Raw genomic sequence first — 27662 nt, 5'->3', positions numbered from 1 at the left:
AAGCTGCTTTGACACAATCTACAAGCACTATAGAAATAAAGATTAATTCATCTAAATATTTTACTGAATTTATAATTATACTGAATTTTTCAGGATCGGATGCAGCCAATGCGAGGTGACAGTCAGTCAACACAGTCAGTTTTTTTTTTGCTAGATCTTTGATGTTAGCTTGGTGGGTGTCCCAGACTTTAAAGCATGATGGATTCTAAGTGACTGTCAGTGATTTTGGAATTTATCATCTGGATACAAACAACAACAAAAAAATTCTGTCATACCATTCTTCTATGATGTTATTGTCATAGTTTTTTTGTGAACTATACATCTGCTGTATTAAAGAAACCCATCGTCCTTGCCCTTTATAAAAGTCTACACATGTTAACCTGAAGTGTTTCCTAAAGATATAATAACATCATGTTTTGTGCTTCTCAACATTTCTCATATTCTGTTCTTTAAGAATTCTAGAGATCATAAGAGGTTGTGCCTGTGCCTGTAAGATCAGCTGTGTTTTTATCTCAAAGATTAATGGTTAGCTCTCCTCAGCCTCTCAGCTCACGTAACCTTCTTCTTTGTTTGTTTTTTCCTCTGTAGACTCTGAATAAGAACAATCTCCTGCCAGACGAGAGGACAAACTACTTCCCTTCACCGCTTCAGCAGACCAACGTCTACACCACCACGTACTACCCCACAGGACTGGGCAAATACGACTACCGGCCGGACTCCTCACCCTCGCCCTGCAGAACCTATAACCACAGCTGAGACACGTACAGTGCACATCCTATCAGGAGCTCCTAAGGACGTCCGGACATCTCTTCCCAAAACCCTCCACTTTTCCGACCCAAACATTTCGCACTCGATGAGGTGCTCGTTCCAACATTCCAGCAGATTTTTTTCCCCCTAAGCTCCTTTCCCAAGGACCACGTCAACTAAGTCATGCCTTACGGTGTCTCCGATTGGGGGAAAGGTTTCAAACGGCACTTTTTAAAGATTGTGTAGCTGCACACTGACTTCATAAACCCAAGTCTTGATTGATCTCTGTAAAACTCTTGCTAATAGAAGGAGATTCTGCTGAAGCTACAGGCGGGAAGACCAAATTGCGGCGACATCCCTCCCGTGCAACAATATCCATTACAGGCATGCAATATGTCGCACCGTGGCAGTTCTTTTTCAAAACTAAAGGAAAAGAATAGACAAAAGAGTGCAATCAATTGTGACATTATTAGGTTTGGTGCGGACGGTGGATTCGTTTTACCTTTGGATGCAAATTTAAGGACTTCCCACTGACTTCCGACCTTTGAAGGGCAAATCTCTGACAAAAGAGGACGAGTTACGGGATCGATGTGTCTCCTGGGTGGATATGAGCTCACGATGAAAATACTGCTTAAAATAGGATGCTGTTCAGAAGCGATATATAGATTTTTCAGCACGTTAGGCAAGAAGAATGCTGTCATTCTTTCCCTGAAAACGCCTTTTGTACTTGCGAATGCATGGGATTTTGAGGAATATTGCACCAACGTGGAATATGCTTGAGTCTGAAGCAAACATGTTCTACTCTGTTACTGTACGTCCCGATGGTCATATTAAATATGGCTGGGTTCAAACCAAGACGGACTATATTTTATTATAAAAAAAGAGAAAAGACATATAGGAAATACTGATTAGCTTGGCACTTGTTTTCTATCGTTATATTAAAGAGGGAATTGTTCACCAGTTGTAGAATAGACGGACAATAGAGTTTATTTAAGATATCAGTTCAAACATACTGAACATTTCATATATTGTTTTTTATTATTGTTTCCAGATGACGTATCCCTAAACATTCGTCAGAGATATGAGCAAAGGCGTACACCAATGCATACGCATTATATATTCGTAAAATCTGAAAACAAATATCTGTTTTTTTCAACCCAGGCTCATTCTGAAAACGTACCTCTATATACATTTCTGGAGACCATCAAATATGTTCCAGGAGCTACATTTTTTTGTAGTTTTTGTTTTTGCGAATCCACCAGAGGCCGATGTGTATGCTTTTTCAGATCTCAAATTTCTCTCGCGAGTGCCATTTGAGCCTGGTGTTTTCTCTCATAAATCCACCAGAGCCCGCTGGTGACTGATTGTTTGACTGACTGAATTGACTGACCCACCCTCCTTCTTCCCTAAACCCAACCAATAGTATTTTATAAAGTACAGATTGACGCGCCCACCTACTTCCCTAGACCCAACCGACAGTTTTAAAAAGCATTCAGAAAAAGAAAAGCCTTCGTCTGATTTTTACCATGTTTTACCACATTCTCACTCTGTTATTTTTTTGTTTACTTTATTTTTTGGTTACAGTTTTTATCTTACTCGCTTTCTGGAACCTTTCTTCACCATACTCGAACCCCGTTATCGTGGTCATCTCTCTGCATGTCAAGTCCACCAACGTACATGGCATGATAACTGGACATACTGGTAACAGCGGGAAAGCTGTCCATATGGAGTTAAGCGGTTAGCTGGTAAGCACGAAAAGGAACGGCGTCATATCGCCCCGTAGCGTTCATAATAAAAGCGAAATGCAGCCATACGTACTTCTGGCTACATAATTCACGATCTCCAGAAATGTAAATAGGGCTACGATTTTAGTATGGGACTATGTTCTTTGGCTTCCTGGTGGAATTGCGCCCACATTCCAGATGCAGATGTACATCAGCTCTCGTTGGGATGTAGTATTTATGGTATGCTTGGTTCCTAAAGGGCATCGGAAACGACACTAAGCTGTTTTATCACGCCTGTTTAATGAATGCCATGCCAGCCATGTTTTTCACCAAGCATGAGTCCACTGGCTGTAAATTAGTCATGTCCCACACAAAGGTTAGTGTAATGTACATGTATATTGTAAAGCTAACATTGTTTTGTTTTTTTAAACGCCTTATAGTTGTAAAATAATATGTGCAGCAGCTGTGTAAATAAACCAACTGTAGGGATCATGTGGGGATGGAGCCTGTCAGTGTTCAGAGATTGAGTGAAATGCAGAGAGCCAACGCTGATCGATAACTTTAAAGATTATTCATTAGAGGCCCTACAAAAAGATTAGGGAGCGCTTTTATTTTTATTCTTATGTGCATAATTCATATGAATTTATTTTTTTTTACAGTTTGCATGACAAATTACACGTCTCTAATTGTTTTAAATGTTGTTGGCTCTTTTGTTATCTTAAAGATGTTCTGTTTGAATCTATATTTCCTTTTTTTTCTTCTTAATGTTAAGTTTTGTTGCTTGCATACCAAGTCTTTACAATGGAAAATGACACCATACTTTATGAACTTTGGTAACACTTTACAATAAAGTAGAATTTGTTATTGCATCTACTAACATGATCAAACAATACATTTATTATAGTATTTATTCAGATTAAGGTGTTCATTGTTAGTTCTTGGTGCATTGACCAATTATTAATTATATGCATTATTACATTCATTAACTTTGAATGTGAATAATGCATTAGTAAATGTTGAAATGTCGTTAATAAATGCTGTACAGGTATTGCTCATTCTTAGTTAATACATTAACTAATAAAACCTTATTGTAAAGTGTGACCAGAACTTTTCTTACAGAGGGGTCCAAAAGTCTAAGAGCATTACTACAAATGTTACTATTTTTGCATTTTTATTGTTATTATTTGATTAAATTTCAATCCTAAGTTATATTATAGATATAATTTGAATGAAAAAGTAAACAAAAGAAACCTTTTTCTATACATGGGTCAAAGACAGCTTGGCATACACATGCAATTAAATTGATAAAAGGTATTTAATATAGCATAAATGTAGTTTTATCATCATTCACACATGTATCCACGTACAAATTTAAAGTTTAATAATTTAAATGAATATAAATTCATCTTCAAGAATGTTGAGGCTCCACTAAATCCATACAAAAATTTTAATATATCATCAAATTCAAGTCAGTTCATCTTTATTTCTATAGTTCTTCTACCATGTAGATTGGGTCAAAGCAAATGATTCTTGCATGAAATATGCCTAAAAAAGATTACTGGGTATAAAAACTAGTTACACTGAATTGCTTTTTAATGGGTTTATATAGTAAATCAAGTTAAAATTGCATGATAGTCATACTTTTTTACACAGAAGAACATTTCTAGCAAAATGTCGGATGCATTAAGACAGAAGGAGTGTGTCCTACTGGTGGTTTGTCAAGCCTACTCACCTGTATGGAGCGCACTCATGCATCATAGTTATGTGATCCAATGTGTGTATGCTTTACTAAAAAGATAGGTCTTTAATCTAGTTTTGAACTGAGAGAGTGTGTCTGAGCCTTGGACATTATTAGGAAGTGTATTCCAGAGTTTAGGAGCCATTAATGAAAAGACTCGACCTCCTTTAGTAGTCTTTGCTACTCTAGGTATTACCAGAAGCCCTGAGTTTTGAGATCTTAAAGAGCAGGTTGGATTGTAGCAAGACATAAGGTTGGTTAGATAAACAGGAGCTAAATTATTTAAATCTTTATAAGTAATAAGCAATATTTTAAAATCAATACGAAACTTAACAGGCAGCCAGTGTAAGGAGGATAAAATTGGGGTGATATGATCATATTTTCTAGACCTGGGTAGAACTCAGGCTTCAGCATTTTGTACTAGCTGAAGTTTGTTAATAGAGGATGCTGGGCAGCCAGCAAATAGAGCATCACAGTAATCCAGCCTAGAAGTCATAAAAGCATGGACTAGCTTTTCTGCATCTGAGATGGATTGCATACTTGGTAACATATCGCTGTTTCTCAGATGGAAGACGGTGTTTTTTGTTTCATGGGAGATATGATTTTCAAAAGTTAGATAGCTGTCTAATATGACACCCGGATCTTTTACAGTAGAGCTAATGCTAAGTTTGTATCCCTCTACTTGTAGGTCGAGTTGTGAGATCTGCTGTGTACAGCATTTAGGCCCATTAAATAATAATTCTGTGAGAAGAAAATTGTTGGTCATCCAGTCTTTAACATCTTTAATACACTCAGTTAGACAGCTCAGATGCCTCATCAGGTTTAGTTGAAATAAATAATTGAGTATCATCTGCATAGCAGTGAAAGCTGATCCCATGTCTTCTAATAATGTTTCCCAGGGGTAGCTTGTATATTGTAAACAGCAAAGGGCCTAAAACTGATCCTTGATGCACCCCATACTTTACTGGGCTGACTTGCGAAAGCTGTCTGTTTATATTTACAAACTGGTAACAGTCGGTTAAGTATTACTTAAATAATTGTAGAGCCTGTCCCATGGAATTTAAGCAATTTATAATGATATCACATTCTAATGTATTGGGGGTTGGGGGTATGTATATTGTTTAAATACATCATAACAAACATAAATATTTCTGTCTTTTACTTGTTTAGAAATAATGACAAAATATCAGATTTGTTATCAAAATCAGCCTGAAGTAAATTATCCTGACTAAATTGACTTTTCAAAGGCTTTTTGGACTCCACTGTGCGCATGAACAGAAATAAAGAATAGGTAAGACTCTAAGCTCATATTGAAAGTTACAAGGTCAAACTAAATCCCCACATTCGCTCCTGTGTTCCTGAGCGGATAATATACGTTGGTCAAGTGCGGCTGCTCTGTGTAAGTGTGGTTTTGAAAGGGGTCTCTCTGCTATTGAACATGCATAAAGCCAGACCACGCAATGAGGAGCTCCATCCCTGCAAGGCTTGGTGCCCTTCTATGCAACTGACCTGGTGGTTAGATATGCGATGTAGACTGTAATCACTGCCTTTTAGACACTGTGAATTTTTGGTACTCTATATTTTTGTATATTGTACATTGTAAAAGATAATAAACCTTGATGCCAACCTGCTTTGACCCTGAGCCGTTTCGTCCTTCTCCCATCTACTCCCAGACTGCATCAATCTAGGTCACCCTGGCGGGAGTGAAAGGTAAGCGTTTTCAAATTGTCATGTTTTTCAATCCAATGTCAGGTCGGCTATCATACGCTACCATTTGGACGTGTTGGGATTTGCTTGGCAGGCTGAGGGAAATTGGAACTAAATGCTGACAACACTTGTGCACCTTTTTCCCTTCACAAAATCCCTCCTAAGAGACAAAATGGATGTTGGTCTTTGACATGATACAGTGTGTGTGCCCTTTTCACTCAAAACATGCAAGGCATAAATAATGAAGTTGGCAGTGCTGGTCTAAAATGTAGCCAGCAAGTGTGTGGAGTTTATTCACTGCTCGTTTTTAAAGAAGCCGCTCTGCAGTTTTGCATGAATGAAAGTCAATAGGAACCGGCAAAAGTGTCTTTTTTGAATGGATTTTGGGATGATCGATAAACCTAGTTTCAACAGTTTTGCCGTTGGTTCATTCAAAGGAGTAGTTCGCCCAAAATTCTGCAATTATCTGCTCACCCATGGGAAGTTTCAAACCAGGCTTTCTTCTGTGGAACACAAAAGGAGAAAATGGTTTTGGTTCACGTGGATGAAATCAATGGGAATGAATCTTTCTAGTTTTAAAAAAGTTTTACAGAAAAATGTTAGCGTCTTAAAGGGCACCTATGATGAAAATCATCTTTTGGAAGCTGTTTGAACAGAACTGTGTATAGTGTGTCCACAGTCATACTGGAGTAATAGAAACATAATAATTTTTTTTTTCTGACATTAAAATAGGATCCAAACCTCTCACATTTTGAGATTGACCGTAACGTGACAGGAGTGCGGTTTCCACGCCCACTGACTTGATTGACAGCCATGTATTAATATGTCTCCGTAATGGCGCATATAATCGTATCAATAAGACAGGACGTGCACAAAGAAACGGGGATTAAATGATCTGTTGAGCTCCCTGTGATCATCAATCATCATCAAATGTGATCAGGAATGAGCTTTACAAGTTTAATATGTTAAAACAGTGCATGTTTTTAACGAATTACAGCGATTTTTTCGTCTTTATTCTCACAGCTGCATGTCAGTACAATTATAAAAGACACTTCAATCCCGGGTTGCGGACGTTAAATCAGGTTTATTTTGTACATTAAAGAGCCCATATTATACATGAAATAGGGTCATATCTTGGTTGTAAGGGTCTCCAACAACAGTCTAATATGCATACAAGGTCAAAAAACATTTTCGTGGTCTTATAATCTGCATTTATTTTTACCTAATTATCCCAGCGACTCCCGTATGAATCGTCCAGTGATTCATTTGTTCCCAAACCCCTCCTTAGTGCGAAGCTAATCTGTGCTGATTGGACCAATGACAGTCTGTCGCGATTGGTCGACTGCCTTCAGTCAGAGTGAAAAGCCAAACAGCTAATCAGCAATATAAAAGTAATCACAGTGCATACACGCTCGATAGTGTAGGCGTGGATTTTAGCTGCCAGTGGGTGAATGTAAATACAGTCCATGGACTTGAAAATACAGACGGCTAACTATTTTATTGAGCAAAAACTCCAAAAACTGTCGAGGAGATCTCCTAGCTTCTCACTCTGCTCTTTTCACAGACACACACACACATATTGCACACACACACACACACGCACTTAACCCTGCTCCGGACGACAACCACACACAAACAGATACACACACTACTCCTCCTCCACGGAGCTCCGTAAACAAAGCAGCACGCGTCGCGTTTTAAACGTGGCTTTGCACCTGATATGAGAATAAAGCGAGTTAACCTGATACAGTACACGCGGTTACAAGTAACAAATCACAACTAAATACATTTGCAAGCTAGAGTAAACGAGGCAACTTTAATCGCACGTACTTACACTTGAGAAATGGAGGAAGAAAAATCCATCCTGACGTCCATCAGTAAGTTACTCTTTACTGATCCTTCCTTTAACAAACGCTGATGAAGTATTCTTTGTAGCATGTAGTTTGCAGAAGTTTCCAGTAGTTTCCAACTGCTTGGCTATTATGCTGAGGTTTCATCTTTGGGTAGAGACTCAATATATCCATCTGCAGTGTGACTTCAATCGACCGGCATGTTTGTGTGTGTGTGTGTGTGTTTGTGTGTGTGTGTGTGTGTGTGTGTGTGTGTGTGTGTGTGTGTGTGTCTGCGTTACTGCGTCAGAGGGCGGGGCCTCAGGTTTGAAATCTCCCGGGTTTGCGCGTGCACGTGAATAACTTGGTTTCATTCGTACGTCATGGCGAAACACCTAATGACTCGGTATCAAGGCGACTCGTTTGAAGCACTATGAGTCGACTCTTTTATAGATGAATCAACCGTTTTAAACACTGTACTCTTACAGATTTAAGCCTTAGCTGGATACTTTACTTCACTTATAGCTGTGTTACACACTACATGAAGGGAAATTTTCATTATAATTATAATTATAATTATAATTCATTTCAACATAATCGATATCCATACAGCAGAATAAAGTTATTACTGCAATATTTCTCACAAACGTTACATGAGATCTGCTTCCTTCATGTCTGTCACTGTGCTGTTTATCTGACGCTAACGAGACAGAAATTAAGGCACACTCTGACAGGCATGTGGGAATGGTGGGCAAGGAGACTTAGCATTAAAGGCCCAGGCAACAAAGACAGCTACATAGTGTTCAGAGCTAAAAATTCCAATATTCTGAAAGCTATAATAAATAATCTGATGGGTTTTTTTCTTTTTTTTGCTGAAACTTTACAGACACATTCTGGAGACACAAAACACATATTAAATCTTGAAAAAGGGGTGAAATAGGTGCCCTTTAGAAGTGGTTCTTTCACTTACGTCTTTTATTTTTGGTTTGAAAAAACTATTTTTAGTTATTAATAGAACAGAATTTTCTTCCTAATAATACATCACTTATTTCTATGAATGTGTTTAAGAATGGATGGATGTCGAGGTATACTTAAAGTGATAGTTCACCCCAAAATGAAATTTCTCACACACCTCAGTTTCCGTCTTTCTTTTTTTTTTTTTTTTTTTTTTTTTTCAGGTTGTATAATAAAAGAATGTTGTTGCAATATTATTTTAAACTTATTTTAACCACTTTATAAAGAAATTAAAACATGTTGCAATCATCTATTTGTCCAGTGACATTTAAAAAGAAAATCATAATACAATGCTATATTAAGGAATAATTGAAGGTGATCCATTTTTTTTCTCTCAAAAGAACATGTCAGGTTCTAGCAAACACACATTATAGGCCTAGTTTTTTTTAAAAATCTGAGCATTTTTTGCCATTCTCCATTGTCAGGTAAAAGGTTTGGAAATTGGTGCTCTTTTATAAATGAAAATGACCCCATCATTTACTCACCCTCAAGCCATCATTGGTGTAGAAGATTTCTTTTTCGTCAGACAAACACAGAATGGGATGTTTTACATTTTATTTATGACATTTAATGGTTTTGGGTTTTGTTCTTGTTTTTAAAGCTTCCAAAAGCACATAAATCTGATCAACTAACCCTACGCCACCAGTAGGTTAACACATCTTAAGTGGATTAATGTGTTTTTTGATCACTTTATTTTGATGGTTTGTTTGTTAAATAGAAGTTACAGTACAACTAATTCTCATTAGATTATAAGTAAACTGTTAGGTTAGGTTTAAGGTTAGGGTTAGTGTTGACGTGCACTTGCATGTTTCTTATAGTCAGTTAAATGTTGAAGGAGCAGAATCAGCAGATATTAAGCAGACAGTCTACTAATACTCAAATGGACCATCAACATTTTAATTAGAAACCCAACATATGATGTATGACATTTATTTGCAGCAGAAAAGTAAAGTAATTTACTGTATAACAGCAAGCAAACTAGTTTTCATCCTCTTTGGTAAACAAACTGGGTTTTTAATGGTTCTTGTGCGTTATTTACAAGAGATTTAACTGTGAATGAGTCCTTCTAGTTGTCTAGAACATGGATTTGGAAAAATAAGACATACCTGAGATGGTTATGTGATGAAGTGGCTTGTTAGACTGCAGGTGTGCGTTATTTTTCAACATTAATTCAACAGAGTGGATTATTCAGCTTACACTGGGGTTACCTCATCTAATGACACTCTTCAGAGTGTTGCATTTTAAAACATTTGTCAGGTCTTGTATTACTGCTAGTCACAGTTAGGGCTTTTGTTGTTTTGATGTGATGTTTGACTGTTGTAGATGTGAAATATGTAAAATTATATCAAACACATGTCATTTAAGACCTGCCTGAAAAAAAATAGCTGTTAGTTTAACTTCAATTGTCTAACAAAGTCCATTAGCCAATCAGAATCAAGCTTTCAACATCCCTGTAGTATAAGTTTTACTCGTTTGGAATGACTTGAGAGTGAGTCAATAACTTTTTCTAGCCACACAGTGAATAATGTCATCTCTCCATTGCAAAACAATACATAACCTACTGTTCCTCAACAATAAAAAAAAGGTAAACTTATCTGAATCTGGCCTCTGAGTCTAGTGGGGCAGCACATTGAGACGGAAGGTGAAAGCTGGACCCCGCTGCGCTTCGGGAGGCCCTGCTCAACACACAACACTGCAATCATTTCAAAGTGTGTTTTATTGACGAGCAGCAGACTCCATCCATCAACCGCTCTCTGCTGACAGACCGCCACTGACAGATGAGCAGCGCTGTCCTCCCTTGAGTGCCCCGCGGGCGGCTGGCCAGGACTCAAGTGGATGCTGGAGGTACAGTCTGAATCTGTGGTGAGCGAGACTGATGCTTCTGTGGACGCTTCTGCAAACCTTGTGGAATCAATTTGTGCTTCTGTCAGCAGAGAGTGTTAACTGCAGAGCAAAATGCAACTGCTACACTTACCTGCTGTAAAGCGTTGACCTCTCGTGTGACAATTATATGACATAAATCTTTTTTTTTAATCTGATATATACACATTTGATGTCAGAGTTTGCTGGCGTGAAGTATTATGCTGTGTTCACACCAGACGAGGAAGAAGCGTCAAGCGCGATGTAAAGTCAATGCAAATGGGGGAATAGACTTCCTGCAGCGCGAATGACGAGAATAGCGCGGCGCGAATATGGAAGGCCAAATGAGTCAAATATACCTAAACGTAAATTGCGCGTGATTCAGACCACAGTTTCCGGTTTAAATGGGTCAATTTCATTGGCTGCATAATAACTGGGTAAAACATTTCTGTAAACCTGGGGTGTCACCTTTGCTACCAACATTTAGCATTATGAAACTTCCTACCTATTTATCTTTTCTGTTTTGTTATTTTCAAGCATTACGTCTATATTTTTACATATTTAATGAACAGTTATTATTTGTACTCCTTTTAGTAGTAGAAGACATTCATTACCAGTCTTTAAACTTACCATCAAAGAATACCGTAAAAGTCACCAAATAATTAACTTTAAGGAGAGGGAACCAATTACATTAAGGGTTCTTAATTAACAGGTTTAGGATATGGAGCATTAATAAACATCTTTGGAAAACATTGTGAGGTGTTTGTACTTAATTTTATGGCCAGCAAGAGGTGCTTGTTGCAATTGTTGTATGTGTGTGTGTGTGTATGTATGTATGTATGTATGTATGTATGTATGTATGTATGTATATATATATATATATATATATATATATATATATATATATATATATATATATATATATATATATATATATATATATATGTATGTATGTATGTATGTATGTATGTATATATATATATATATATATATATATATATATATATATATATATATATATATATATATATATATTTATTGTTATTATTATTTATTTATTAATTTTTTATTTTTTTTCCTTCAAAGATGCCTTTCAAAAATATCTTTCTTTCCTGATTGTGCAGTGAAAGTGAAATGTTCTACTAACTCATAACTCTACACAGTTATTTGGTGTGTTACCAAAAGATTTTAGGCCAATGACTTCATACATTATGATGACCAACACTCAAGGCTTAATTCTAATATCTCAGAAGCTTTGAATATAGGCTAAATATGATGTGATACGCGGTGGCCAAGCGAAAACTTTATTTTTTTTAACAAATGAAAAGACTCATAAGAAGCTTGTGAAAGTATCCTATAAGAATCTTACTTTTAAAAATGTCCATAGCGCCCCTTCCTTCAAGATTTTTTCTGTTTAAATTGTTATGAATTAAATTACAAATCCTTAATCAAAAAGAAGTTTATTCAAAAACGTAACAAGATAACAGGGATGAAAAACATAAGTGCCCCTGTGCTCTCTCTCCCCAATATATAAACCAAAACACAAACCCCTGAGAATTAACAAGAAAAGTATTATTTATTTACAGAAAATAAGGTGCAAAATAACATCTGGAGGGGTTAAAATATGACAATAAGCCAAACAAACTAAATTAGAGAAAACTTCCCTGGAAAATAAATAAGAAAATAATGAACAGCACCAAACTTCCTCACCATGCTCTAAGAGGAAGACAGAAAACCGGATTTCTCTGGTTTAAATGTAAAACTTCACATTGGCATCTCACAAAATGCCAATAAGAGACATCAGTAACAATTTCATTGTTCAAAATAGCAACATCTCCACAAAGAATAATCTGCGGGGAATCGAGAGCGAGTGGGGAGCCAATGAATACACGTTAAAACACATAGTGTTTTAAATGCCGCCGCCAATCCAAGGGCCAGCCACCATCCGCCGTAATCCACTGCACCTGCGAATAATTGAGAAAAAAAGACAAACACCACACACACTATAACTACTCGTAACAAAGTTCACAATGTCTAAAACGCCCAGCAGATGCACAATTTCAGAGCTGAGAATATTAAGTTTGTAAAGCCTGTCCTGGCTCACTGTGGTAAAATTGCACCCAGACACATCCTACTACTACTGCACGTCCTGCTATAAGACGCATGATCTCTGTGAAGAACACAGTGGGACACATCCAATAAACATCACTCAAATGATGTTTGTGAGCAAAGCTGAAATTGTTTTGGTGTTTGGGCTCCAAGGGGACACCTGGAGAGACTGTTTGCATGCTTACAAGATGAGCAAAGCACAGTCTGAGTGGATCTCAGAGCCATAAACAGCTCTCCTTAACCGCACAGAAAACCCTCTTTATTCTCGGAGGAAACCAGACGCTCTGCGAACTGAAATAACAGATGCTCTGATATGATTGATATCATCTGCAACCAGATGTCATTGATCGCATCTCTTCCGCATACAGGAAACTTAAACAAGGATGAGCTCACAAAACCTGTCATATTCCAGAGGAACAAAAAGAAAAATGAGTGTTTGCTTGAAAAGCATTTTAGAACTATTTTTCTCATTGTGACACTTTTATTGTTACACTACTTGTGCATTTAGGAAGTAGTGACTTGATATGTGTTCACATATGCTGTACTGTTAGCAGTATTGTCAAATACATGCAAAATGAAGTAGACTCAATGCATTCATGTTCATATTTCAGGAAGCTCAAAGACTGAAGGTGTTATTGTTGTGAACTGAATCTATAAACTATAATAAGATTGTTTGCGGTAGTCTGAAACAATAAGGCCGTACTCACACTAGGTACAGTTGCCTCGAACCGGGCCAAAGCACGCTTGTCCCCCCTCCCGTCTCCCCTGACGGCCCGCACTCACACCACAAATGGGCCTCGGCACGCTTACGTCATCGCTGCTGCGCTGTTCAGTGACAAACGCTCTCTCACTCAGCAGCACAGTGGAGATTTCTCTAGTTATATCGTTTCAGTCGTTTATTATGCAGTGACATGCAGTCAAATATTTTGCCGAACAGTGCTTAGGGATGCGGTGACATGCAGTCAGATATTTCGCCGAACAGATCCGCCACCATAAATTACGGCAGTTTGCGTTCACTGAACAGTAAGAATGATTAATAAATCAATATGAAACAGCCCCTTAAAAGTCACGTCTTTCGGGCTTTGGCGCGTTTTGCACTCACACACAAGCGTACCGTGCCAAAGCCCAAGTGAACCGCGCTCAGGCACACCTCTACCAACCGGGCCAGGGCTTGCCAAGTGAACCATGCTTGAGCCCGATTCAGCGCACTCACACTTCTCAAATGATCTGGGAAACGGGCCTGGGCACGGTACGGATGGCATAGTGTGAGTAGGCCCTAAGATGTAAAAAATTGATGTCACTCCCTCAACATTTGTTAAAATTAGCAAACTTCATTTTCATTCATTCATTTTCCTTCCGCTTAGTCCCTTTATTCATAAGGAGTCGCCACAGCAGAATGAACCACCAACTATTTCAGTATGTTTTACACAGCGGATGCCCTTCCAGCTGCAACCCAGTACTGGGAAACATCCATACACATACACAACGGCCAATTTTAGTTTATTCAGTTCACCTATACCTCATGTCTTTGGACTGTAGGGGAGCACTCGGAGAAAACCCACGCCAACACTGGAAGAACAATTTATCCACTCATAAATTGGACGTTCATGGACCTGAGTATACATTCTATAAAATAAACATCGTTGGACATAACTGAGGCATAAAATTTCAGGTTTGTTGAACAAAACACAGATCACCTATACTGAATATATCATGATTATTTTTTTTAATCAAGTTTTTGCAATACAATGTGCAGATGAATCACACGATGGGAAAAAAATAAGATTTTTTTTTTGCAATCAGTTGTCACATCCAGTATTCCAGTCTGCTCCTCTTCTCAAAGTCATTTCAGTGGTTCAGATATGACTGAGCAATGTGTTTACCTTTTTTTTTTTTTTGGACGTGACATTAAAGAATGGGTGGGTGGCCATAATTGGTCAGTGATAAAGGGTCCTTTTGCCTCCAGTGTATTCACATTAATGAAAGCAGGAGCAGGCCAAATGATGTTAAATTACCTCACTAAGCCAATACGCTTTGGAGCTAAATGGAGCTTCTATTATATGCTCTGCCCAGAGAAAATGAATAGGACAAAAATCAAACCCAGAATCCCATTATACACATAAAAAACTCTATTTGACCATCCTCCACTTATTGGGCCAATTATTTAACAAAACTTTACTGTTTTATTTGAAATACTTGATCCTGATTTTGTAAAACCCTAAAAATCTATTGTTTGTGACTAGAACAGTTCTGGCGTACATTTTTCAAGAAAGAAAAGTTTCATTATAAGAAGAGGTGGCATTTACTCTCAGCAAAAACTTTATTCAAACATGTGTGATTAAAATTGTTTGAGAACGCTTCTGCACATCAGCGAACGAGAGGAACAAGTGACATGTGAATTTATTTTATAGCCTGACGGCTTTCCTATCAGGAAACACACTGCAAGCTTTTCTTTTCGAATCTGTGAAGTATAAATTGCTCAGAACATTTTGAAAGCCCCCAAAAAGAAAGAAAACAGTCCTAACAAGAAACTTTAAAACAAGAGAAAAGGGAGACAGATAGCAGAACATCAGTCAGTGTTTAAATGAAGCTGGCTCCTTGTGAAAGTCCCTTCAGGAAATGTGCTGTGTGTGTCTGGGATGCTGCTGAATGCATTTTTGTCTGAAGCCTGAACATCTGCTCCTTTAATAGGTAGTGGTATATTTTGGCCAGAATGTGATTCCAGGGGCAAACCACGAGATGAGACTGAAGTCAACAGAACTCATTGGGCTCTATTTTAACAATCTAGGCGCAAAGTCTAAAGCGGTAGGGAGCAAAAGCATTAAGGGCATGTCTGAACCCATTTTTGCTATCTTAAGGATGGAAAAATACACTTTGCGCCCTGGCACATGATCTAACAGGGTTGTGCACATTTTCTTAATGAGTTATGGGTGTGTTTTTGAGATTAACGTGCATTAAATCAACCAGAGTCTCATCTCCCATTCAAATCAAATTAAATAAATTAATACTTGTTTAAAAATCACTGTAACTCACCAATACCTGTTGTCTGGTCCGGCAGGTGTCTGTTTCATATCCAGTAAGTCACTCAGGATAATGAGCTGCATGATGAATTATGAATTGACATCTCACAGGTGCTCCAGAGGTACGGGTGAACAGCTGTTTGGCAGCTCCGCTCTGCACTTCAGCAAGGACAGGTTAATGGTGCCACTGACCTCTGACATCTCCAGCCATTTCCATTCAGCACTCTTACGACTGAGCAGATCAGAGTCATCAGTCCTGACCCGCTGGGCTTCATCCAACTCATATAGATCAGCACTGCTGCCTGACCAGTAAAACAATAACCAGATGTCCATTAGACACGCTGTTACACATGCAGCGCTTCAGCCTCCCAGACCACCAAGCAGAAGGAGCTGCATGCAAAATGTTTGAATTAGGAATTCATATGTCTACGGTTTCCATTGATTGATTGTGTTTTGAGTTAAAAATCAGATAAGTGATTAATCATTACGCTTAATTATGCAAGATGTGTCTTCTTCAGTAACACATTGTCATACGTGCAAATGATAATGAAAAATAAGCATCCTAACCCAAAGCAAAATAGATTAGGAAAGGTCCCGTGAAAATGTTTCGATGTCAGTTTAGATGTTAGTTGTTAGATGTTTAGATCTTAGTATCAGCTCCAAAAAAGTGACAAATCTGTGTTTAGAAGATATAAACCTCAAATAAACATCCAAATCTTGCCGTTTGTGACCTCAACAATCAATTTATGTTAAATCTACTTCATTTTGTAAAAACAATTATGTTAACTTAATTGATTTGTGTCAGGACAACTTTAAACAATTGTGTGGAACCCAGCCTTTTTTACATCGAATGAATGATTTGCATGTCAGCTGTATGTGCACATTGCCAGCCCAATGTCACCATGCACATTATGCATATTAAATCTTTGCCAATCAGCCACAAACTGCTTACATAGATTTATAATGGGCCCTTGCTGGGTTTCATATACAGGTTGTATTTAGTGATACGGTACGGTACAGTACGGCTTATTATGGGACATTTATCAGGCTAGCATTTCCACTGCCAAAAGGGTATCAGAAGGGGTGTATAACAGAAAGTTTCAGTCAACATCATTCTCGCTCATGTCAAATGTCAAAGTAAAGCTGTACAGGAAGTTAATTTATCATATGAGAAGCACTTCTTACAAAACAGATGCTTTATACACAAATACTTGTGTGTAATTGTTCATTACCTTTCTATGAACATGATTTGATTATAACTGCAGATCAATGACCTACTGAGCCTACTGTAACGTCTGCAACTATATAAAATAAATAAATGCAACATGTATGAACACATACAGACTCTAACAGTTTCTGAAATGTTACTAAATTACAGAAAAATGACGCACAACATACATTTAGTCCTTATTTGGGTTCAAAAACAACACGCAACATATAGCCCACAGTTAGTGCAAACCTTTCATCTGTATCTTTAATCTTCACCAGCACATGTAACCTCTTTTTAAAAGTAATTGTTATTCTGAGTTCAAAATGGTCCAAAAGGTGATGATAATAGTTATGGCAGTTTGTTTATGTTTTAGGTTGCTGAAAAAGGATCATTTGCTCTTTTGTAATTTCCCGGCTTCTGCTTCACTTCACGCTCGCATTTAACCATTTCTGATAGAATCGGATGTCAGAAGCACTTCAGTTATTTCTATTATTACTATTATTATTATTATACTATTTATTATTTTAGTTATTATCATCAACTCAAGAAGTTCGTTATTTCAAATATAGACGTGTGGCGAGTGCATGCAAGCTCTCTGGAGAAAGTGAATAACCAGCCAAATTTCACAAGAAAATGTAAGTATTTTCCGTTTTGCCAGTTTAGTGGCTAATTTTGAGTTCGTACGAGTTCAATCGTAAATCAACAGGACACGGCAGATTTTGTTCTTCTTGGCTTCGTGGCTGTTCATCAAGATGACAACAAGGTCTCAGACATCAAGGTTTGAGATCGGGTTGACCATGGCATGCTAATTTATGTGCAGTTTATAGTATTACGGTATAATGTATTTAAAAATGCTCATACTCCTGGCTTGTTCCACACGCTAGTGATGCTTCTCTGTAAACCATTAGCAGTCAGCTGCGCATGTAGCTCTGCCTTCTGGTACAATTTTGTCATGCTAGGTATCTTTTACAAATAGTACCCAAAAAGTGGTAGGGTACGGTTTGCTTTTTAGTACCTTTTGACAGCGGAAACAGTCATAAAAGCTTCCCTAACCATACAGTACCATACCACTCAGTGGAAACAGGCTATTATGGGTCACAACATCTATATCTATAAGCTAACATACTTGTTTCTTTGGGTTAAATTTTTACAGTAACCTCCTATATAAAAATATTACATGTAACCCACTAAAGTAGAGAAAATTGGGGAAAGTATCAAATAATACAGCAATGCTCCAAAAATCATAACCTTTTGAACAGAAATCCACAAGTAAAACAGGAAAAAGCAACAGTGTGGCTCCTCAGTCTTCTGTTCTCCCTCTTTGAAAAGATAAAATTAATTTATTTTGTCATTTGTTATGAATTTAAATATAAATGTTCTGTGGTTGAGAGACACTGTGGCTCAGTGATTAGCACTGTCACCTCACACCAAGAGTCTTAGTTAGGTCAGCTGGCATTTCTGTGTGGAGTTTGCATGTTCTCCCCAAGTTCACCTGGATTTTTTCCCGGTGCTCTGGTTTCCCTCCACAGTCCAAAGACATGCGGTATAGGTGAATTGAAGGGATTAAATTGGCCGTAGTGTATGTGTATGAATGGGTGTGTGTGGATGTTTCCTAGTGCTGGGTTGTGGCTAGAAGGGCATTCGCTTAGTAAAACATGTACTGGATAAGTTGGTGGTTCATTCCACTGTGGCGACCCCTAATGAATAAAAGGACTCAGATTTGAAACAATTTAAGAGAGATTATATTTTCATTTTTGGATGAACTATCCTTTTAATATTTATCTGTTTCAATTTCTAATTAAGAGACAACAGCACATGAGGCTTTGTGCTACACAGTTTATTTTTATCAAACAGTAAAATTGCCCATTCGCACGGCCAAGACAAGCTGTCTGTGACTGAGAGTTTGAGGAAAGGACTGATGGGATGTTGTTCTGCTCCACTTCACAAGAGGAAAGGAAATTTTAGAATAACATGACAGCCATTTATGACTCAGCTCATTCCACTTCTGTGTCAACACTCCATTTCTACACCGTTGCACATGCGTAGAGCTTTCCAGTTCCAATCTCAACAAGTGTTTACATCCTCCTGTCCACTCCATTAGTCAGAAAAAGGTCAACATCACCCCTGTAAAGCCTGAAATTCCATTCAGATCAAGCTTGGTTGGATAAATTAAGACTATTCCACAAAGACTTTAAAGTCTGATTGAGCCATTAATCATAAAAGGCAATGTTTATATATGAATAACAGCCTAAAGATAATCTGTTCATTATTGTCGTTTCTTTGGAAGATTTGTATTAAACTGCTCAGTTCAAATGGCTTTATTACTGTTATCTTTTTTTGAGTGAATAGACTTCCAGTGGAGAGGCAGAAATATCTCAGAATTGATTTTTTTAAACTAATTTCACATGAGCAGGAATCAATGATGACAGAATTTTCACTTTGGCTGAACTAAGCTTTTAATATTCAGCAATATAATACTTCAGACTACACTGACTATCATTTGAGAACAAAAACTGATGATGGCATCTTCCATACAGCTGCTTTATAGTGGAAAATTTGCTACATCTGCACTGTTATTGAACTGAACTGAATCAACATTAACTTAAGATTATTCAACACTGTTTAGTTGTTTGTTAATGAACAACTTATAATTGATTAACTTTAGCGTTTTTTTTTTTTATCAATGTTAGTTACAGGATTAATGCCATAATGAATTAAAGCTCCAAACTCTATTTTTATTGAGGATTAAACAGAAATTTAGATCTTGATTCACATTTCCAAATAATGACCAAGAAATGTGTCTAATTTATGCAATATTTGTTGCATTGTTGACCAGCGGGTCTCCATAGCGCATGGTGTTTGGGCTTCAAAACAGTGAACCATTTTGAAAAGCAGTTGGTTCTATTGATTCAAAGCTTTGAAATCCTTTGAATAATGATGCTATTTTCTTTTTAGTGTTGTTTATGCAAATGTATGTTTTCATATACTGTGATTTTTCCACTCAAAGTTAAAGCGTTTTACATCCATGGCATGGCTGTTTAAGAAATTTGTCAACAAAGCATATAATATGACATGACAGAATCATGAAAAATATAATATATGTTTACTTAAATCCAAAAAGCAAGCATACGTTTTTCTTTTCCATTTTTTCCACCTCTAAATTTGACATTTACAGTAAGTCAGTGATACTTAATAAGTTTGTTGTCCTCAGTGGGGTAATTTGTCTTGGACCATAGGCTCTCATTTGCATACACTGAACAAAACAGACATAACACAAATTAACACAAATATTTAAGGAAAAAAGATATCTTTAAAAGTCTAATTGATGTAGGTAAAAAAAAAAAAAAAAGTTTTCTTAAAACGATTGTATCTGCACACAGGCAGCCTGTTTTGTGTACCGGTAGGGAGTAACTCAGGTTTGTTGCCGGGGGGGTTCAGGTGATTCGAAATACCCACCACTTAGGTCCAGAATTTGTCCCATACATGAGTTCATTTGTCCTGTTTTGACTGCTATACCAAAATAAATTGTGAAAATAACACATTTGAAAAATGCTTTAAGACCAAGCAGAATCCTGTCAGTACAGATTTTCAGACACTGAATTTGGGAATTTTGGTGCTAAATTTGGCATCCGAAATTCTGACTGAGCAATGTACATGATATTTCTGGGAGACATTTTGTTTATAATGGAATTACCAACCTACATCACACATGACGTCACACGGGTTCCAGGTTGCAAAAAACGACCGTTTGCAATAGCAAATATGTCGTGTTGTGCGGTAGGATGCCAAATTCGATATGGTGAATTAAACTGCGGAAACTGAATGCTTAGAATGAAATGTAAAAATCTAATTTCACAAACCCTGCCATACAGGTGCAGTTCTCTGTCAGAATGCAGTTGTTTTCCTCGTTGATGATTACCCAGGCCTTGTATAGTTCCATCTTCTTTCCTTGTGTTTGGCTAGGCAGAACCTCAGTTTTTAGTACTACGAAGTTTTGAATCTGGTAATCATGGAACATTATTTCTTGCACATGACCTCACAGAACAAAATTGTAGGCATTCAAAAGACTTGTAGGCTTTTAACTTCTCACTTGTAAAATCACTTGGTGTTTCAATGATATAGTTGTATATTTGGGGCTGGATGCTTAGCCATTTCGTCTTATCTAATATCCATTGGGAGGGTGCTTTTGCAAATGAACCTGTCAGACAAACTAAATAACTGTGCTTATCACTGGGTGACAAGCTGTTTTAATATGCTGAAAGCATTATGTATATTATATATATATATATATGTATGTGTGTGTGTGTGTGTGTGTGTGTATATAYACACACACACACAYATATATATATATATATATATATATATATATATATATATATATATATATATATATACATATACACACACACACACACACACACACATATATATATATATATATATATATATATAATATGTAATCAAAATAATTTATCTCTAAGACAACAACAAACTCTGTACCGCATCAGATGTCATTTCTTGCTGTAAATGCTAGAGCTTACGGTACAAACCGCTAATTCGTCTATTGGTTGACTAACTGGTCAAAATCAACAGAACTGATCTGAATAATGACATTTTTAAAGAGCAGTTTCATAGCAGAATTTAAATTTGCCTCATTTTTGATGAAGTTTGCATCACTGGTTCTGTTATTATCCCATTTATTACCACGAATCAGCGTTTGAAACTGTATAAACAGTATAAAGCGATATATAAATAAAGATGACTCTGCTTGATCTGACACACATGATTAATGTGCACATTAAATCAGCAAGTGCTTCATGGGAGTTTATCCTGCCAGTTGTTCTACTGGAACGCACATATCCAGTCTGCTTTACCTCCAGTCAGTGTCCTTCACCAGCAGAGCATGCCTGTCAGAGCAGAGGTGTTGTGGGATTAAAACAAGAGGAGTGCGTGATCAAAGAGTCCGTCACTTTTCCTGACCGCTGCGTTTCCGCTTGCCTGGATCTCTTAATTGCTTGAAGTCTCGAGACATGCTGCTTTGGTTTAGCCACGTCTCTGCACATTAGAGCTGCACAACTGAATCCAAACACGCCGTCTGCTCGCTGCATGGCCCGTCTGTTCCTGGAAGCAAACTGACTCACCTTGATGAGGACCAAGCCAAGTAGAGTCCCCATCCAAACATGCTCTCTGATTATCATCAAGCTCCATTATGTTTGCTTGGACTATGCTATTGATTTACTCAAAGTGTGGGTTCCGCGCCTTCCTTCTCGTTCAGTGGGCTATCGCAGTCGGGCCTGGAGCGAGACGGCTGGTAATGCCTCTGTGACCATGTTGCGCACATCCCTGCCAGCCATCTGCTGCTCACCGCAATCATGTTTCCTTTAAGTAACTGCAACACACACACACAGAAATCTTAGCAATTGTAATATTTAAATCATTTTTTTGGCAAGTAAATTTACATAGACTTTAAATATTGTTTTGAATTACAACTAATTTATAACCTTTAAATATTCCACTGCCCATTCGTTAAAATATAAAAATATAATGTATACATACACACACACACACACACACACACACACACACACACACTTACCCACATATATATAAACCAACACAATCTCACGGTAATTTGTAACTTTTTGATTTATTGGCTGAATCGTATGAATTTATACGTTCAAATTCGTACAATTTAGTACAATTTGCTTATCACCCAATGACGGTTGGGTTTAGGGGTGGGGTTAGGTGCCACACCTCCTTTTTAAAATCGTACAATTTCGCACGACTAAACTCGTACGAATTTGTACGAATTAGCCACTAAACTGACAAAACATAAAATACGTAAGTTTCCTTGTGAGATGAGTCTGGCAAAAACTGGTGTCTTTTTTTAATCATCTGGACCTAAGTGTAAGTAATATTTATTTATTAAATAAAATGTGTATTTTATTTAGTTTTTTTTTTTTGTATCTCACATAAATTGCCTTATTTGGGTATAATAATACATTTCTTTGTAGCTAAAAATTTGGAGTTCCCCTCTTATTTAAAACAATTTACATGGACATTAAAAATTGTATTGAATTGTAATTATTTTATTAATCGATAATTGAGGGCAGGGTTGCAAGGCATTTACAACTAAACAAGCCAAAAAATACTAAGATGTAAAATATTCCACTGCCCATTTATATTAAAAACTGAATTTACATTACTGCATGAATTGTATGTGTTCTTCTTTGACAATAACTTGAATTAGTAATTATAAAGATTCTCTTATCATAAAAACAAATAAGTTTTTTTTTAAGTCATCTGAACTAAAGTGTAAGTGATTTTTATTTATTGAATAATTTGTATATTTATATGTTTTTTTTAAGTGTATCTTCCATACATTGCTTTATTTAAGTATAAAAAAACATTTATGCAGCTAAAAATTCTGATCTCCCCTCTTCATTCATTCATTCTTTTTCCATTGGCTTACTCTCTTTATTCACAAGGGTTCGCTACAGCGGAATGAGCCGCCAACTTATCCAGCATATGTTTTACACAGCAGATGCCCTTCCAGCTGCAACCCAGAACTGGGAAATATTCATTTTCATTCACATACATACAGCCAATTTAATTCATTTGATTCACCTCTTGTGCATGTTTCTAGAGGAAACCCACGCGAACATGGGGAGAACGTGCAAGCTCTACTTGAATCAGCGACCTTTTTGCTATGAGGCAACAGCACAAAAAAAAAAGTCATTTATTTGTGAAGTAATTTTACATGGAAATTAAATATTGTTTTGAATTGCAATTATTTTATAACCTTTAAATTTTTATTACATTAATTTATTACAGCCCCCTGAGGTTATTTTTACTGCAATCAATAATTGAGGGCAGGGTTGCCAGGCTTTCACTTATAAACAAGCCTAAAAACTCAAAATATCGATCGACTGCCCATTCATTAAAAAAAACAACAAAAAACCCCACATATTTTACATTACTGCATGCATTATACATGATTCCTTTTTTGAAAATAACTTTGAATTAGTAATTATATAGATTCTTTTATCATGAAAAAATCATTACTTTAACCCTTGAACAGGCAAAGGTGGAAAACAAGCAAAACAAAATGGTGTCTTTAAAAAAAAAAAAACAATCATCTTGTCCTAAGGGAAAGTAATATTTACTTTAAAAATAAATTAACATTTATTTTAGATTTTAAAAATTGTATCTCCCACATATTGCTTTACTTGGATATTAAAAATTCATTTTTTTGCAGCTAAAACTACTGATCTCCCCTCTTATTAAAATAATAATAGTAATAAAATAAAAATAGTACTTTACTATTATTTTTAAACTTAGTTTAAAACTCTGAGGATGTATTTTATTGACAACAATGTACTAAAAGTTTAAACATTTTTTAAAAGCTTCCTCTCCAGAATATGGTACTGTGTGTTCAATAAATCAGTTTAATGAAACTTTATATGCCCTAATCTGCTAAATATGCTGAGAGATAATAATGGGAATCACAATCGCCTCACAGCAAGATGGTCACTGGTTCGAGCCCCGGCTGGGTCAGTTGGCATTTCTGTGTGGAGTTTGCATGTTCTCCCTGCATTCACGTGTGTTTCCACCGGGTGCTCTGGTTTCCCCCACAAGTCCAAAGACATGCGGTACAGGTGAACTGAATAAACTAAATTGGCCATGGTACATGTGTGCTGGATAATTTGTTGGTTCATTCCACTGTGGCGAGTCAACCTCTCATTAATAAAGGGACTATAAGCCAAAAAGAGAATGAATGAATGAATGAATGAATAAACAGTTCAAGTCTTTAGTTTGAAGTTTTTATGTGACCTCCATCAGATAAAGCCTACACACTGTCGTGTTGTGCCACAGTTAATTTTAATGCAACAAGGAACTCAGGGTACAGTTGAGGACAAAATTATAAAACCTCCTCTGAACTGTTTATTTAATTTGTGAACTTTTTACTTTTTCAAATATTTCTCAACAATTTTATGGAGTGATTTTCTATAATAGTTTTTTTTTTTTTTTTGCTTAAGGAGAAAGTCTTATTTTGCTTTTTTTGGGCTTGTATAAAATCAGATTAAAATCGTTTCAGAACAACTTTAAGGTCAATATTTTAAAGATTTTTTTTTTAATCAATTGTCTTGTACAATAACTTGCCTAGTTAACTGAGTTAAGCCTAGTTAAGAAAACTTTAAGCTCAGCTTGCTGTCTAAAGTCAAACATTTCTTAAATCCCACCACACTGTGGCTGTCCACGCTTTTATTGCGTCACATTTAGACTCCTGCAATGCACTTTACTGTGGCATCTCAAAATCACAAATTTCTCGCCTTCAGTTGGTCCAAAATGCTGCTGTTAGATTCATTTGTACAGTAATAGTAGTAAACACATCCCCTCTTCTAAGGAGCCTCCATTGGCTGCCCATCCAATTCAGAATTGATTTGCTGGTATATAAATCCGCTCATAATCTAGCCCCAATCTATCTCTCAGAGCTGTTGCATTTTTTAACACCTGTAAGATCTCTTAGATCAAGTAATCAAAATCTTCTTTTAGTTCATCAGTCCAGACTGAAACATTGAGGGGTCAGAGCTTTCTCTGTGGCAGGTCAGCGGTTATGAAACACTTTGCCCCTTGAGATTAGACTCCTGAACATGTACCTATTTAGCTTATCTTTTTAATATTATTTTTATAGTCCTTTCTACTGCTTAATTTTTAAATGTATTCAGTCGTTTCTCTTGGCTTACTTTTTATTTTACTTTGTCTTATGTACAGCACTTTAGTCAGCCTTGTGGCTGTTTTTAATTGTGCTTTATAAATAGTTAAACTTAAATACTAGTACAGTGACTCATGCTTATATATATATATATATATATATATATATATATATATATATATATATATATATATATATATATATATATATAAATCTGCTAATATAAAACCCTTTAAATTTTGCGATCTATATTCCATAATCATAAATCCTGTATAGCAGTCCCACAACATTCTTACACTTGATGACACTCAAATACCCTGTCAGTAATGTCTAGTGGCTGGGAATGGGCTTTTTACAGTGTCTGCTATAATGTTAATGTTGTTTTTGGTGAATATGGCCACTGTGTTAAATGCACAGTATTATGATCTTATTGCCACATTAGGTCATTATGTTAACATAAAATATGCCTTCAGTGATTTCCTGAAAATAAATACCAAAAAAAAAAAAATAGCACAACTGGAGTAACTACAGCAGTCGCGATCGTCGGTCTTATATGAAGCAAGAGATCGCAATGACATATGGTAATGTGTGCAGGTGCTGTAGTCCTGTCTCAATTCTTAGGGGTATATTTGAAGCCCTTCCCCTTCACCCTCGGTTGTAAGAGCCAAGAGGAAGGGGAAGGAATAGGGGTACAAAAATAGAATTGGGATTGGGCCTTAGTGTAAATGCGAAACATTTAAATCTTTCTGCAGTGGGGTGTATAAACTGTTAAAAGGACATGCCACTATTGTATATTTTGGTTTTCTTTGTATTTTTCCATAAGACGTGTGTGCTGCAGATCTGTCGCAGAAGTCGTCCGCTGGGAAACATCTTGTCGGAAACATGAAAGGGCACACAGAGCATGTAAAGACCGAAAGCTGCAACAGCAAACACATCAATGGCTATAAAAGTGTCACCCAGATTGACAGCGAGCTCTGTTTACCACAGATCGTGCGTCATGTGCTCATGAACGGAAACCATGGTGGAACCAAGGCGCGTGAATGGGGAACAAAGCCAAAATGGATTTTATGAAATTGCTTGTCACTGAATGAAAACACCTGTTTAAGACAGTCCTCTCCCAGGATGCCTGTTGCTGCCGTTGTCAACGCTGAAAACCAACACTTGAATCTGAGCCGTTTTTATGTGCTGAAAAGTTGATGCGACAAGCTTAAATGCTGCTTTTTGGTATTCCGCTGCAGTGGGATGAAGAAAGAGATCAATGTTCCTTCAATGCTCTGACAGCAGTGCTGTGAAACAAAAAAAAAAGAACTTAAGAAACTTCAATACTTCATTCTTGAGAAAGTGAGACTTTTTTAAAAAGTGAGGGGAACAAATATACCTTGAAAACAGGATCAATCTTCCATGTCTCTTAGGACTAGAATCCCACTTGAACACCATGTAAAAGTACAATGAATGAATGCGAAGCAATTTTGTCTCCACATAATTGCAAACTTGTGTAAGTTTCACACAAACCCAACATTACAGAGATGGACAGGAAAATAAAAAGATTATTCTATGCATTAAATGATACAATAATTATGGTATTTCAGGTCAGTTTAAATAAGAAGGTTGAACAAAGCAAATATAATTTTTTTGAGTGAATGTACAGACGAACCAAAAAAAAAAAATGAAAAAATTCCAAAATATGTTATATTACTTATATGTTATTTCTAAAAAAATTATATCAATAAATTAATAATATAAGTAATCACAATGCTGTGTATAATACAGAAACTGAACCAACTAAAAAACAAAAAATAATTGAATGTAATGCAATTTCATATAAATATGATTTTACAACAATTTATAATTGTTTATATTTTACAAAAATTCATGTAAAATGGACCAGGGATAATATATATCAGATATTTTATTATTTAAAAATTAATATACTTATAAATATATAGGTAGATATAAATATATTCAACTATATAAATATATAGTTGAAG

General features: G+C 36.5%; 1 protein-coding gene and 1 long non-coding RNA gene across 4 annotated transcripts in view; one reads left to right on the top strand and one right to left on the bottom strand.

Annotated features, from left to right (window-relative positions):
* Nucleotides 1-5840, top strand: part of sema5ba (sema domain, seven thrombospondin repeats (type 1 and type 1-like), transmembrane domain (TM) and short cytoplasmic domain, (semaphorin) 5Ba) — a 273644-nt gene extending 267804 nt beyond the window's left edge. For all 3 annotated transcript variants that reach the window (XM_005167866.6, XM_679287.8, XM_073912922.1), the window contains one exon: nt 589-5840. In XM_005167866.6, the coding sequence (XP_005167923.1) occupies nt 589-756 (168 nt within the window). In that variant the 3' untranslated portion in view covers nt 757-5840. The remainder of the gene's footprint in view (nt 1-588) is intronic.
* Nucleotides 5841-10458: 4618 nt separating this feature from the next.
* LOC141376176 (uncharacterized) lies at nt 10459-10945 on the bottom strand. The gene is made up of 2 exons (XR_012385558.1): nt 10735-10945; nt 10459-10661 (listed from the first exon to the last, which is right to left on the bottom strand). It is a non-coding gene; the product is annotated as an uncharacterized lncRNA (long non-coding RNA).
* Nucleotides 10946-27662: the final 16717 nt, after the last annotated feature.

Source organism: Danio rerio, chromosome 9 (genome assembly GCF_049306965.1).
Source record: "Danio rerio strain Tuebingen ecotype United States chromosome 9, GRCz12tu, whole genome shotgun sequence".
NCBI lineage: Eukaryota > Metazoa > Chordata > Actinopteri > Cypriniformes > Danionidae > Danio > Danio rerio.
The sequence above is the reverse complement of the archived record's forward strand: the minus strand, read 5'-3'. Positions and strand labels throughout refer to the sequence as shown.